General features: G+C 46.3%; 1 protein-coding gene across 1 annotated transcript in view; it reads left to right on the forward strand.

Annotated features, from left to right (window-relative positions):
* The first annotated feature begins 3148 nt into the window (after positions 1-3148).
* The window catches only part of si:ch211-26b3.4 (connector enhancer of kinase suppressor of ras 2), a 68213-nt gene continuing 55069 nt past the window's right edge, over positions 3149-16292 (forward strand). The window contains exon 1 of the mRNA XM_056282639.1: positions 3149-3212. Coding sequence (XP_056138614.1) covers positions 3149-3212 — 64 coding nt within the window. The remainder of the gene's footprint in view (positions 3213-16292) is intronic.

Raw genomic sequence — 16292 nt, forward strand, 5'->3', positions numbered from 1 at the left:
TCATGAGATGGCTGGAATTGGAGGAGGGGAGGTCACAGCAATGAAAACATTGGAAACTTTACGTTTGTAGTAATGTTTGTTTTGGGGGCTTTTTTTTCGTCATCCATCCGAGTTTATCAATCGAGCCTCTCTGCCCCCCCCCTCCGTGGTCCCAAATGTGCAGCAATAAGTGTTCGAGTGATTTTAGCCAATTGGTTGTGCTTCAGGAGAGATTTGATGCCAGTAAAAAAAATTAAAAAAAAGTATGTTCAAATCTTTGATTTCTTCTTTACTTGTAATTTTGGGGCATTGCTCTCAGTTTTTTTTTTTTTTGTAATTCTAAGATTTGCAGATTGATGGGTTTCCTGCTTTGATTCAACCCACGGGTCATCTGAAAACATTAAGATGTGCTAAACGTGTAGAACATGGTACTTAATGAGAGCGGTGGAGGAGAGAGAGAGAGAGAGATGATTAAAATGGGCTTAGAACTCATAACGATACACACTATCAGCAAATTGATCAGTTAAAAAAAAGGTTCTCGCACCTAAACACAGGAGAAAGCAAATATTGACGTTTAAATTGTACGTTTTACAACAGAAATGGCAGTGACGAGAACTACTTTGTTTTGGTTTTTAAGTCATGTTATGGTATGCCACCTTCTTCCAAGGTTCATAAGGAGTCATATCTTGATCGAGCCATTAAGAAACGTTTTCATATGCCATCAGTTGGATAAAATAATAAATACAATTTTAATTCATATCTCCTGTGTTTTGTCATCTGTCATGTCCACAATTATTTCGGTTTGTTTTTTCCCCCCATCAACCTTGGTCCTGGTGTGAAAAGTAAATGTAATGATATGCAGACAACTACACGCAGACACGTGTGCACATTTATTGGGGCTGGGCCTACACACACACACACACACACACACACACACACACACACACACACGTGTGCACATTTATTGGGGCTGGGCCCACTCACACACACACACACACACACACACACACACACACACACACACACACACACACACACACACACACACACACACACACACACACATGTGCACATTTATTGGGGCTGGGCCTACACACACACACACACACACACACACACACACACACACACAAACACACACAGCACCTTACATACATTACACACTATTATTGTTGCTGTTTTTTTTGGTTCTGTTTTGTTGTTGTTCAGTTGTTGCTGCAGTGTTGAGGAGCTGAAATCAAGAATTTTACTCTCTTATACTTTTATAATGAGACGTAACAAATAAAGATTCTTGAATCTTGAATCTGATGTGTGCACTGTGTTGAAAAATATAGGTTTCTATCATCTCACAGCTGCAACATTCGTCATATAAATAGCTGACTGATCGTTAAGGCTGCAGAAAGTCACAGTGTTTTGCATTAGATAGTGTGCAAACAGTGTTGACTCCGGCTGCAGTTAAACACATCTGTAGAAGTGGATCCCAGCACCACTCAGACCACGGACCTCCTGCAGGGCCACCGACATGATGACCACTTCGCTGTTGTAGTATTACACGTCTTCATGTAAGTAGCTCTTGAAAAACTTGGTTCATATGTTTCCTGGCATTCATTCTACTGAACTATGTGTACTGATCATAGATTAGACTGTGCTTCTTTTAAAATACCACAAACCCCATATTGGTAGTCTCTGACTAACTAATACGTTCGCACCACCCTAAACCACGCTGTGCTTTTCATAAATGCAGGGCAGAAGTTTGTTTACCTACGAACTTCTGTGGTCTTCTCCCTGCATTTGACCCATGTCCTTGGCTCAACTAAATCTATTCTCAACTTTATCTGTGTCAAATCGTCTCTGTTTTGTTTTTTTTCCGTTTCCCTTTGTCTGTTTGTAATTCATTAGCTTAATTCCATTGCCTGCTCCTGTGTTTTCACGTGCTCTCTAACATACCTGACACGCACCCAGAATATGGAGGTGTTACTTCCATGTACACTTCGTACAAATTAGATGACACTTTGCATGAACACAGGGCACCACTGCTTTACTTTCTGTGGTTTGCTATTACCTTCCCATGGGTGCAATTAAAAGTTCTGTCTATCTATCTATCTATCTATCTATCTATCTATCTATCTATCTATCTATCTATCTATCTATCTATCTATCTATCTATCTATCTATCTATCTATCTATCTATCTATCTATCTATCTATCTATCTATCTATCTATCTATCTATCTATCTAGTCTGTCTGTCTGTCTGTCCGTATCTGTTAAGGGCCAGGGGGTGGGTGGGGGGTTGTCGACGATGAGGGTTGCTCGAACCCATGACGTCACCACACGTTACAGGTGCGCGACAGGGGGCGCTGTTACTCAGCGCTGAGCCCACAGTGGAGAGGGCACTAGCACATGACAGCTGATATCGATCTCCCCCGTTATAGATTGCGAACTCATAAAAATCTGCCGATTGTGCCGTGCGTGTGACAAGGCCGGCAAGGCTGAAGCGCCGCGCCGTTAGTCCGCCTTGTTCCGAACTGCACTGCCCAGGGAACGAGTAGCCTCACAGCAGTTCACTGTTTCGTTACTCCTCTTTCTCTTTCTTTCATTATGAGTGCATGAGAGAAAACGGGGGAAAGAGAGAGAGAGAGAGAGAGAGAGAGAGAGAGAGAGAGAGAGAGAGAGAGAGAGAGAGAGAGAGAGAGAGGGAGAGAGAGGGAGAGAGAGGGGGGGGAGAATCTTCCCTATATGGTCTGCGTTGCACCATTCCTTGGGTCTGTATGAGTGGTGGCCCTTGTGATGCTGCAGAGAGGAGAGGGGAGGAGGAGGAGGGGAGCAGGAGGAGGGGAGCAGGAGGAGGGGTTGCTCCATCACTCGCACCCACCGAATCCACTTCTCACAGCGCGCGGCTGCTGGCGGGAAGGCACGAGAAAGACGAGAGGAAGCGTGTGTGTGCGCGCGTGTGTGCGTGAGTGTGTGTGTGTGCGCGTGTGGATTGCACCACCGCATCCCGCTCACCGTTTCTGCGGGCGGCCATGCTCTCATGGAGAGAATAAGATTGTCTACCTTTTTTTTCTTTTCTCAGACGTGTTCCTCTCCGTGTCCCTTCCAGATGTGACTGACAAGTCGTTTTATGTCGTCATTGAGTCCTGCTATTAATCTCGGGGAGACTGTGACACCATGGCTTTGGTTATGGAACCTATAAGTAAATGGACCCCAAAGCAAGTGCTGGACTGGATGAAAGGTAATTCCAATGGCTTTGCCTTCCACTGCACCAGACACATGATGATAATGATTGCTGTGATGGTGATGATGATAACCATGTTGTAGTGATGAGGAGTGGAGGGGGGCCACGCTGCATGGGGGTTCAGAATAGCCCGAAAATTAGGCTCAAACTGCCCGCTGGCTTGTGGTTTTATCCAGCCTACTGGCGACCGAAAATAGGGCCTTAAGTCTAAGATTGCTTTTAACACAGTGAATGTGCCTAGGAGCAAGGGAGCAGGGAGTGGAGGCTCGGCGTTCCGCCTGCCTCAGAGCGCACCCCTCTCCCAAGCCAAGCCTATAGGCTGCTGCTGCTGCTTCTGGTGCTGCTGCTGCTGCTGCTGCTTCTGCTGTAGCTGCTGACTCCATCAGCAGCAGCCTAAATAATGACTCTCATCAATGAATCTGGGAGATTTCCCACTGCTCTCCCGATCAATGACATGTTGTATGCCGGGGCCATACCAGTAACGTATAGGACGCGTAACGATCACCTGCTAATTACTGTCCGTGCGTGTGCGCGCGTGCGTGCGTGAGTGCGTGTGTGTGATTAATGTAGTTAGCTGCATGCACCCCGCCCCCACCGCCAGCCGTACAGTCGCTTCTAGCACCACGGACAGCGGTTGCCTGCCATATAAGGCTACTGCACCGATCACACTCGCTGCTGGCTTTGCTGGCGCGGGAATCGTCCCGTCGAAATGAATGAACGAGCGATCACAAATCGCACGCGTGCGTGCGTGCGTGCACGTGTGCGAGTTGAAGGTTGGCGGTGGTGGTGGTGGGGGGGTGGCTGTTCACACAATCACTCCAGTCGGCTCGGGGGCTTTGAGGGAAACTGTGGTAGACCTACTGGCGGAGGAGGAGGAGGGGAGGGGGGGTCCCGCAATCCCCGTTTGTGGGAATGATTGAATTCATGCATGTGAGGAGCAACAATGTGAGAGATTTGAAGCCAAGATGCCAGTAGACCCTCAACGGGATGTTGGGGATGCATACGGCTTTGGTAATTGCTCTGGCGTTCACTCAGCCATAGCAGCCATGCTGTGGACTTATGGCTCCATTCTCTCATCCTCCGGATGCAGGCTTTCAGCAGCTTTGGTGTTGTATCGTTTATTAAGGATCGAAATTCGATTCAAAGTTGCTAGATTCATCGCAAACTAAGTGTGCATAGAATTTGGTTTTCGTTGTTGTGGAAAGTGCACTCCAAACTGAAAGGGTTCTTGTTCGATATCAAAATTATTTCTTGACAATGACTGGACGTAAATGAAGTAAAGCGTTACCTAAGCTCCACAACCCAAAATACCTCGATAGGCAGTGCTTCCATTACAGACGAGCTTTGCAACAAAAAACACCATATAGTTTTGCTTTGCATGAGGCAAACGTTATGTATATTTGCGGCAGGATACTTCCAGATATTGTTTTTTCATGAATTTTAGGAATACTCGAGGCTCCAAGGCTTCCTCTAGCAGCGACAGAATCTTTAAAGTCAGAATTTGAATTTTCCAACATTCATTTGCCCAAATGTAAGAGCCCCCAAGCAATTTAGGGGTATTATGTTAAGTTGGTGAGACTTTTCGGAGCTTATACCACACTAGTGCGGGCCTTCCCCCTCAGACACCGGTAAAACGAGATAGATTGAGTCACGAACCATGCGGGCTAATGGCATGGGATGCCCCTCAGCCTGAAAAACTCTCCATGGAAGGGATCTCCACCTCACACACGTTTCCCCCTTCTCACAGAGACCAAGTGAAGAGTAGGGACCAAGTCGTTTTCTGTTTGCAACGGTGAAAAACCCTTTCGTCCGACCTTTCACCCCATAACCATCTTCTATCTGGAATGTTTTACAGTATAACATGGCTGTGTGGTTATTGATTTGATGCACATTATGGATCCCCCCCCCCAAGGTGGACATGACCTTTTCACTGGTGAGGCAGGGCACAGGGTCAGCCCCCGATAGTGCAGAGCTCAAGGTGCAGGTGGGAGGTAGGCATCATGCTCCAAGACACTAGGTCATATTATATATATATATATATATATATATATATATATATATATATAGAGAGAGAGAGAGAGAGAGAGAGAGAGAGAGAGAGAGAGAGAGAGAGAGAGAGAGAGAGAGAGAGAGAGAGAGAGAGAGAGAGAGAGAGAGAGAGAGAGAGAGAGAGCAGATTTAGAAGATTCCAGCCAACAAAACAGTCATTCATAACCACCATCCCACCATCACCACTCAAGCAAAAACAAAAAGTAAAGTCTGTATTTAGAGGAGAAACCGTTTATCTAGGCTGTATGTGAGATGCTTTGTATCTCATCGCTCTGTTAAGATAGTAGGACAGCTGAGTAGGGAAAAATGTTGGGTGGGATTCTGAGGCGTTTCAGAGGAGGGGGGTGTCTATAACAGTAAACTCTGTCTGGGAAAGTGTCAAATCCACAGACAGATCCACACCCACACTGTGTTAGATCCACTACACTGATCTCCTATCTACTGTTTTTCTTCCTGAAACCCCTTTCTCAGTCCTTTCCAGAACAAGGGCTTGGGCTCACTGGGAAGGTGGGACCCCCCCCCCCATCCCTGGGGTTTGTAACATAGGTCATCAGTGGGAGGTCCATGGTTCAGATAAGCTCTGATGTTCCCACAGAGGAGATACATGGCAAAAGGCCCGTCCCTACCGATGCTCTCGTGACTTCCACAGAGCTCCTGCTTTGGCCTTTCTCCAGCACCTCCTTTGTTTCACCCATTCTCAAGGCTCCCCGTGCCATTTTGTGGAGGTTGTTGGGGGGTGGGATGGATTGGCACTGGCATCACCGAGGCAAAGGGTTTCTACATAAGTCGACGATAGATGTTTGCCCATCAGATAGTACACTTTCCAGTTATCTTGTTATGTTTGCTTTAGTAGAATGGAGTCAAAGTTCATCTCTCCTGTGGAGCTTCTGAGTGCTCATTCCTCCATAACGTGGTGGGCACATTAGGACCATTTTAATTGTCCACAAGATATGACCGTTGGACAGTGATTGTTATTACTTACAAACCACACCAGCCTTTCTTTTCCCTCCATTTTTGTCTTTTTTTCCCACATGTTGCACAGGACATTTTGTGGACTTGAGGAGGACGCCTGATTCGCTGCTAAAGGAGGCTTTTGTGGCGAAGAAACCCCAACGAGTGGGTGGTTTCCACAAATGTGAAATTGGGCTCATTATGCTCAGATCACAACCAAACCTATAAATCAGTATACGGCTAGACAAATCTGGGTCACAAGACACATAGACATGTCAATTTTGGCTTTTTGAGGAGTCAACATTTTGTGATGGCGCATATGAAACATGGCTGCCCCTTGCCTCCTAGCCTAGCATCATGTTCACGGGGTAGAATAGCTTCAACTTCCCCGTTCAGTCACATGAGTCCTAGAAGTGACAGCTTTCTTATTATTGATTATTGCTTTGTGTTGAATAATCACAAAAAAAGCTGAAACATTGTCTAATTGAGGTAAATCCCCATTTGGAGTTGTAGTTTACACGTATTTAAGGGGCCTGTTATCGGTATCAAACACACGAATCGATAAATTCTCACCACTTTTTGTGAATATGTGTCGCTATTCTCCACTTTACACATCGCGGAGCTTTCCGTCACATGTTCACACGAAACCAACAACTCCAGTGTGATCTGGTGCCAGACGGCTCGGGCAATAGAGATCCTGTCTAATTTAGGAGGGGGACGGTTCCCTCAACACACTCGGGCCTGCAGACTCGCGTCGGAGGCCTGGATTCAGGGGCTGCAGTTTCCCCTGAATCCACGTCCTTCATCTGTAACCCACAACGGTGGTCGCAGCTGTCCGGCACCTTTGCCATCGCTAAACGGAGATGCGTGGCCCAACACGGGGCTTTGCTATTGACGTCGTAAACATCTGTTGGGGAAAGGTGCTCTCTACGAGCCTGCTTGGTCAGCCTCAACAGTTTAGCTCCTTCTTCGAGCTCACCCTGCCTCAGTCTTCTGCATGTGGCTGCTATGGGGGAAGACATGAAACCTCATGCTGGAGGTCATTTTTCCCAGTATGCAACAGGAGCTATTACAAAAGGGCAAGGATAGCCCTGAGAAGTGCACGCCACAGAAACCTGCCCCCCTGCTCTTGTTGGTAACGAGGCTCGTCCTTGGCGTGTTCGTTGCTTTCATACTAGGGAGTGCAGGACGACGAGGCAGAACGCCTCACAGCCCTGTTGAGGAAAACCCATAAGCGGTCCATAAGCCTGGTGCAAAAAAATAAAAAAAATCTGACACAGCTATCTAGTAGCGATCGGGCCGAGCAAACTGCCGTAGCTATGCTCACTACTAAGGGATGGCTGCTCCAACATTAGAACATCGGTCAGGCTCAGAGAGAGATGACTCATCTGCGTTTGCTTGGATTTCAACACCCACACTGGAGGAGTTTCCTCTTTATGTGTGTGTGTGTGTGTGTGTGTGTGTGTGTGTGCGTGTGCGTGTGCGTGTGCGTGTGCATCTACATATGTTTGCATGCACATAATTCATGCAGCGAGATTCGTGACGCTCGTAGATCTGTGCCTAATGTGTGAGGCAACAAGGAGAAGAGGGACTACTCCTCGGGCTCTGGATGGTATAGACGTTTTAGGATTATTTTATGGCTTAGGGGACCGGAAATCGGACTATCACAGACGCATGCCAACTTGAAAAGGGGAGATAAAATGCGTCACAGCTTCCTAAAGATATCTCATTAGGCAACGGTAGCCCGTCGAAGCCGATGGGTGGCGTACAGTATTTAGTGCACAGTGCAGACGACGGCAGACAGAAAATAGATCCCACATCCGAGTCGAGACAAAGGACACTTTGAAACAAAACAATTCTAAACTGAGCTTTATGATAATAAATGTAGCAATAGTTGTTCAAACTGTCAATGTAAAAAAAAGAAGTGTAGAACGTGTTTGAAGGTCTGCGATGGGCTTGCATCCTGTCTGGGTGTTGATCCTGCATGCTGGAACAGGCTCCAGCATCCCTCGCAACCAAGATAAGGAGGTATAGAAAATGGATGTACGGTTAATATTCAAGGGTGATAGAAATGTGAAGGGTAATCTTTCATTCCATTGTGAAAAGTATCTCCCAGATTGTGTTTAGTCGGATGAGGAGCCGAGGGACGGGGGTTTGCCCAGGACCATGGGGTTTATTGCCTTTCCGTACCGTGACCACAGACTGAGTCTTCCCATGCCATGGATGGAAAGACTTGGTTGGGAAATACACTTCCTTTTGTTCTCTGACTGCATACTTGTAGTTTCAGTTGAATTAAAGATTAAACGGCCTGGCTTGTTACTAGCTGGCACACGCGTGCACACACACATGCACGCACACACACACACACACATTTGTATGCACAAAATTAATGCATCCAATCAATGTTCTCTCACATAAAATGTGCATGCATACACATGGACAAACACACACACACACACACACACACACATACACACACACGTACACACTCTGGAGATGCAACTTTAAGTGGGGCATCGGTAGTCATGGTAACCAGATCGGATCATATTGGAGTCACGGCACATGTCATAAGATGGGAAAGCAGCAACACATGAAGATATCAAACCATATCCCAAATACACCTAAATACACGTTTACACACACATATTGTTTGGCATCTAGAGATTCATGGTCTAAATCTGTGCATCCATACATATAAACCCCCCCCCCCATTGGATGGTCCTGAGCAGAGAGTGAACTGGGAGATGGACTCAGATATAGGGAGGTGCAGAGCAAAACAATAGAAAACATGAGAAGCATAAAATGGGGTTGGGGGTCGGGGATGGAAGAGGGGGGTATGATGGGGGATAAAAAAGAGGGCACATAGCCGATGGCAGAGAAGTGGAGAGAATTAGAAACGCAGCGGGGGCATCATATCAAAGAACCCTCTCTATCCGGCCAGTGGAAGACGCAGCTCGCTGTTGGACAGAGGGGCCTGTGTGTGTGTGTGTGTGTGTGTGTGTGTGTGTGTGTGTGTGTGTGTGTGTGTGTGTGTGTGTGTGTGTGTGTGTGTGTGTGTGTGTGTTTCACTAGTTTTATTTTGCACCTGTTGTTGCAGGAGATGCAGTACAAGGGCCCTTCCCACGTATATTAAGTTGATGAAACAAATAACCGAATCTAAGCTTTCTTATTCCTATCACAATGCCAAGGATGACTTGATGTAAGAATTTATTTTCTGCTCTAAAGGTCTCAACAGCACCATACTACTACACTAAGAGAATTTGATCCGTAAAGGCTTGATCGTAAATTCTGCGTCCACAAAATTGTTGCCCCCTTCTTTGCCTGTTAAGTTCCGAGCTGTAAACCCCAGAAGGATCACAAGATTCTCCATTATTTGGTCTGCAGCTCTGGGCTTTGAGAGACTGTTGTGCATATTGGCAATTGTTGTTTGGCGACAAACAATAGCAATCATAGCAATAACAGCCAACACAGCATTGTTTTCTGATAAGGGGGCTCGTGTAATTTGGTGATATATGGGGAGGCTCAGAGAAGGATTTTCCTCTGTGGCGTAAATAAAAAAAAGAATGAGAAACAGGACAGAGAGAGAGATAAAGCTAGAGCGTTTACCAACTACCTACCCGATTCCTACAACGGTTAACACAATGGAGGATTTCTAGCCGCGCTTTACGGGAGTTACGTGCGGGGTAAGAAAATGTGTTTGACCAATTCCTTTGCTTGGCTGAGCTCAATCTCGGAACCCCTCGGCTATCGTCTGGTGATGATTCAGCCTCCGGGGTCAACGGCCAATATTTCAGGGCTTCCGGTGTAGCTGCCGGGCTGCCGGCTTGTTTCCTATGAAGACTTCCGCTTCCGTGCGCCTGTCATTTTGATTGGCCCCGGGAGAATCGCCAACTCCTGTAATTTTTTTTCAAAGCCAATTGTTTAATCCGACTTTGAAACCAAGTCGTTTCTTTTATTACGCGAGTCGAACGTTTCTCCACACAAAACACAAATTCCGATACTTTTTTTCGGTAAGCGTTTTAGGCCCAGAAGACTTTTCGGCCAATGTATACCACCCCCCCCTCCCCTTTTCTTCCGAGCTTTCCCGGTCGCTGCTCCACCCCCTCTTCCGATCCGGGGAGGGCTGCAGACTACCACATATCTCCTTCGATACATGCTGAGTCGCCAGCCGCTTCTTTTCACCTGACATTGAGGAGTTTCGCCAGGGGGACGTAGCGCGTGCGAGGATCACGCTATTCCCCCCTGTTCCCCCTTCGAACAGGCACACCGACCGACCGACCGACCAGAAGAGGCGCTTGTGCAGCGACCAGGACACATACCCACATCCGGCTTCCCACCCGCAGACACGGCCAATTGCGTCTGTAGAGGCGCCCGACCAAGCCGCAGGCAACACGGGGATTCGAACCGGGATCCCCTTGTTGGTAGGCAACGGAATAGACCGCTGCGCTACCCGGACGCCCCGCATCCCACCTCTTTCGCACCCCAGGCGGACAGTTCACCTGCAAGCATCCAAAGCATGTTCCTCTAGAAATCTCCGCCTACTCAAATGTGATTGGTCAATACTATTCGGATTACGATGGACTACAACGGAAACGGAAACTAGAATGCTCCCGAAACCAAAATCCTGTCCCGTGCCTACAATTCACCCTTTTTAGCCGCATTACTTACTGCCAGCATGAGAACATGTTAGGGGAGAAATTGTTGAAGACATATTATGATATAAGCTATAGCTTATGTTGGCATAGAGACCATCTCCCACAGTGTTGGATTGTACGGAACTCTCTCTCTCGCTCCGCCCCCCCCCTCTCTCTCTCATGCTAGGACATTGAAGTCTGTACTGGCTTCCTCCAAATCTCCCTCTATTTCCAGTTTAACCCTAAAAATGATTTGCGGATAATAGGGTAGAATAGGCAGATTTATGACCTACAAGGTACTGTTAAGGGTGATGTTATCGTCATATAATTACACTTTTAATATGACTGAAATCACTTCAGGTTCTCTTAGGTCAACTAGATCCTCAGGGTAGAGGACTGTCTCTGCGCCCCACGGTGACCCTCTGTTTCTTTTCCCCCATTCCTTCAGATAGCCTCTTGACACCTCCTTCCATCTGGATTTCAGAGAGGAAGGCGGCAGTACACTCGAAGGCTTATATGGAAGGGGACTAAAATGCCACGCTCTTAAGAATATTCTGTCGCGATGTCATGAATATTTCACAGCAGGAATATTTTTAGTGGGTGTCGCGTCTTTTCTTTGCACTCGTCCAAGGCACTTACTCAAGCTGCAAACCCACAGATGAAGGTGGGAGGGGGGGTGGGGGGGTGGATGGAGCATAACTTTGTGCTGCCTACTACCAGTCTTTGCCCAGCCTGCACCCTGACCCACGCTCAGTGTCCTGGGAAAAGCCAAGTGCTGTTTGCCCCATCTGATTTTTGATGATGGTGCTAATGGCCTGGCAAGTTATTACCACGAGAGTGTTTGTTCCAGTGGAGCCATGTTCTGTTTTCTGTTTAACATGCAAGCTTTTTATTGTGGTCTTCAACAATCTCTCAGTCAGCTTGTGGGGTGTGCATGTAGGATCAGTGGTTATACGTGTGTGTGTGTGTGTGTGTGTGTGTGTGTGTGTGTGTGTGTGTGTGTGTGTGTGTGTGTGTGTGTGTGTGTGTGTGTGTGTTTTGTCTTTACAGAGAGCATGTGTGCTCCTTAGCCCAGCATCAGTGCTGGGTCCTGAGGGGAAGCAACTGCTGATACTTCACTTCTGCTGGGAGGCTTCTCGTCCTCTGGTCGCCTGGCAACCTGACCCTGACAGTTCTGAGGGGGAGGGGCTTATCTCACCAAGAAAAGAGAGCGAGAGAGAGAGAGAGAGAGAGAGAGAGAGAGAGAGAGAGAGAGAGAGAGAGAGAGAGAGAGAGAGAGAGAGAGAGAGAGAGAGAGAGAGAGAGGGAGAGAGAGAGAGAGAGAGATGTTTGAGATACAGAAACTATGGATGAAGTTGTCAAAATGAGATGCTTATGCCAGCCCCGCCGCATTGGGAATCATGTTTGAAATGACAGCATCACTGGAAACAATTCAGTCAGATACAACTTTTTCCACTTGGGGCCATGGGTACATCACAGGAAATGCAAAAATTATGACATAAAGAGAAAAAAAAACCCAAGATGGGGCAAAATTTGACAGCTGACAGTATACATCCCTACAACTGTGTCATGCAGTGCTATTCTAAGCACAGAACGATGACAACGGAGCGAGGTCAAATGGCAAATGCCCTTTTCATCAAATGCTGATTAGTAATAAGTTACTGAAGCATGTCATGCATACTCAAATAAAAAGGACTATTCTCATAATCAGGTTTAACAAACAAACAGCAGCGTCAACACGTGAGCAAGCTCCACGGTAGAGCCATTAAAATCTCTGTTGTTATTAATGAGAAACGGTTTTAAACACAATCCCAAATGTACAGTATTTGGATAAGCCATGATGTAATAATCTGTCCTTAATCGGTGATTTTGATCTTTCTATCAGTTGATTACGCCGAGGGGGACCCTTGTGACATTATTCATGCAAAATCACTTTTTGTTTGCCTCAAGTGGGCACAGGCTGTGATTTGTCTGACTCTTACTTCACTGCATGGCCTACTTAAGCTCTTAAGGTCAGTTTTCATCCTTTCCCCCCTTCTCACTATCAAAGCAGTAAACAGCTGAACATTCGGGTCGCGTACATACATCCACTGTGGCCTGATACAGTCACAACTGCTAGTCACCTTGACTAATTACATCGGCATACTTTTACCAACTGTTTAGGTAGGCTTCTGCACAAATATACCTGACCTCTACATTATATATTTGTGAAAATGTGTGTGTGTGTGTGTGTGTGTGTGTGTGTGTGTGTGTGTGTGTGTGTGTGTGTGTGTGTGTGTGTGTGTGTGAGTGTGTGTGTGTGTGTTTTAGAGAGAGAGGGAGAGAGAGAGAGAGAAAGCATGGGACACCATGTGTTATTTCCAGCTGGCATATGAGCTGAGTGGATGAGCCCAGATCAGCTAGTTTTACTTTAGGTGAAGCATTCTGACTCATCTGATTGGCTAGAAGCTGTGTGCCACAATATGTGTATGTACACTACCGTTCAAAAGTTTGGGATCACCCAAACAATTTTGTGTTTTCCATGAAAAGTCACACTTATTCACCACCATATGTTGTGAAATGAATAGAAAATAGAGTCAAGACATTGACAAGGTTAGAAATAATGATTTGTATTTGAAATAAGATTTTTTTTACATCAAACTTTGCTTTCGTCAAAGAATCCTCCATTTGCAGCAATTACAGCATTGCAGACCTTTGGCATTCTAGCTGTTAATTTGTTGAGGTAATCTGGAGAAATTGCACCCCACGCTTCCAGAAGCAGCTCCCACAAGTTGGATTGGTTGGATGGGCACTTCTTTGAGCAGATTGAGTTTCTGGAGCATCACATTTGTGGGGTCAATTAAACTCTCAAAATGGCCAGAAAAAGAGAACTTTCATCTGAAACTCGACAGTCTATTCTTGTTCTTAGAAATGAAGGCTATTCCATGCGAGAAATTGCTAAGAAATTGAAGATTTCCTACACCGGTGTGTACTACTCCCTTCAGAGGACAGCACAAACAGGCTCTAACCAGAGTAGAAAAAGAAGTGGGAGGCCGCGTTGCACAACTGAGCAAGAAGATAAGTACATTAGAGTCTCTAGTTTGAGAAACAGACGCCTCACAGGTCCCCAACTGGCATCTTCATTAAATAGTACCTGTTAGAGCCTGTTTGTGCTGTCCTCTGAAGGGAGTAGTACACACCGGTGTAGGAAATCTTCAATTTCTTAGCAATTTCTCGCATGGAATAGCCTTCATTTCTAAGAACAAGAATAGACTGTCGAGTTTCAGATGAAAGTTCTCTTTTTCTGGCCATTTTGAGCGTTTAATTGACCCCACAAATGTGATGCTCCAGAAACTCAATCTGCTCAAAGAAGTGCCCATCCAACCAATCCAACTTGTGGGAGCTGCTTCTGGAAGCGTGGGGTGCAATTTCTCCAGATTACCTCAACAAAATAACAGCTAGAATGCCAAAGGTCTGCAATGCTGTAATTGCTGCAAATGGAGGATTCTTTGACGAAAGCAAAGTTTGATGTAAAAAAAATCTTATTTCAAATACAAATCATTATTTCTAACCTTGTCAATGTCTTGACTCTATTTTCTATTCATTTCACAACATATGGTGGTGAATAAGTGTGACTTTTCATGGAAAACACGAAATTGTTTGGGTGATCCCAAACTTTTGAACGGTAGTGTACGTAAGTATGCTTGTGTGCGTGTGAGCATGTGCGCGTACATGCGTGCACGTGTGTGTGTGTGTGTACATGAGGGTGTGGGCATGTATGGGCATAACGTGCATGTGCTGATGTGTGTACATGCTTAAACGTGTGCATGTGTTTGTTTCCCTGATTGCTTGTGATGTGTTTGTTTAGATTACAGTGGCTCGGTCTGAGCAGATACAGACACACTTCACCTTGACCCTTAGCATGGTGTTAGCAACTCTTCTATCAATGACATCGCCCATCCATCATGGAAGTACAGCAAAACTAATCAAACCAAACTAAATGTGCCTGCCAACATATACACTGTGTGTGTGTGAGTGTGTGCGTTAGAGAACTAGGCCATAGCTATAGAGAGAGTGTTTTCCCAGAGGAGCGAGTGGAGCCCCAGTCGGCCCAGACCTCTTTGACTCTTTGTTCATCATCACCTCTTTATGTAACAAGTACTTGGTACAGACTGGGAGAATGGAACAGAGAACACACAGAAGAAGAGCACGGAGCAACAACAAAAAAAGAAGCAATTCATGAGTGGACACCAGGTAGAAGCTTGGTTCATAGCGTTGACTATAGTTCGTATAGTGGCTTTTGGGTTCTGGATTTGAGTGATGCAGCGCAGATATTAAAAACATAATCATATGGTAGCGGATTTAGTGGGCAGTTCGGCCGGACCGCGAACTCGGATTTCCCGCACCGCGGGCGACAACGTTAACCAGTCGACTAAAGGGTCCAACCCACCGATGTGTCTACTTGTCGACACACCTTACAATATTATCATCAAATCTAGATAGAAATTCCGTCTGTGGTCTAAGGAGGTAGGTCATGTCCCAAGTGTATATGTTGTGGGTACTGCTGTAAATTGTGTCCATCCTTCAGAGGGGAAAATGGGGTGTAGGTGGGGACAAAGATGGAGCGGAAGAGCGAGGCTGTAGGGTTTTGGTTTTTGACCATAGGCTCCCTTCACTTAGATAGGCAGTATCCCCCTCGCTTTCTTTCTCTCCCTCCAGTCAGAGTCGGGAATTGCTTATTTAAAAACCAGAATTATTTCGTTGGGTTTTTTTGTTTTTTTTTGCGTGTGTCTTTCTTTTGTTGTGTTCCGCCTCCATGTTCTCAGCATGGCTGGTGAGCCCTCGGCTAGCTAGTGTAACCGATTATTTTCTTGCCCGGTGCGGGATTCGATACGAAGTATACTGCACCACAAGGCGACATCACTAACCGCCCGGCTAAAGGGTCAGACCCGTTAGCTAGGGGCTAACGTGTCTTATTAGTAGTTTACAGTCGTCACCCTCCCCGGAAGCGCGCCCTCGCGCTTTGTTATTCCCGCGCTCCGAAGAAACTTCTGAGGATCTGCACACTTCCGGATCCTACCGCTGCCACCAATGTAACCGGTTATTTTCTTGCCCGGTGCGGGATTCGATACGTATGTGCTGCACCACAAGGCGACATCACTAACCGCTCGACTAAAGGGTCAGACCCGTTAGCTAGGGGCTAACGGGTGTTATTAGTAGTTTACACTAGCTAGCTAGCTGCAGCACGTTCTCTTCTTCAGCTGCCAGAGGAAGGTCCGATTGATCGAAACGTCGAATAATTGTAGTTTTTCAGTGCGCACACCTTACTCTGTTGTCCTAGAAGGTGAGTAAACAACCTTTTTTTGAATAGCGATTTTTCTCCCCCAGTGTTCCAACTTAGCTTAACTACCTTCCTCTGCGATACAGCGCAAAGCCTCTATCCCCAGTTTGTTGGATTTGAATT

This window comes from Lampris incognitus, chromosome 1 (genome assembly GCF_029633865.1).
Source record: "Lampris incognitus isolate fLamInc1 chromosome 1, fLamInc1.hap2, whole genome shotgun sequence".
NCBI lineage: Eukaryota > Metazoa > Chordata > Actinopteri > Lampriformes > Lampridae > Lampris > Lampris incognitus.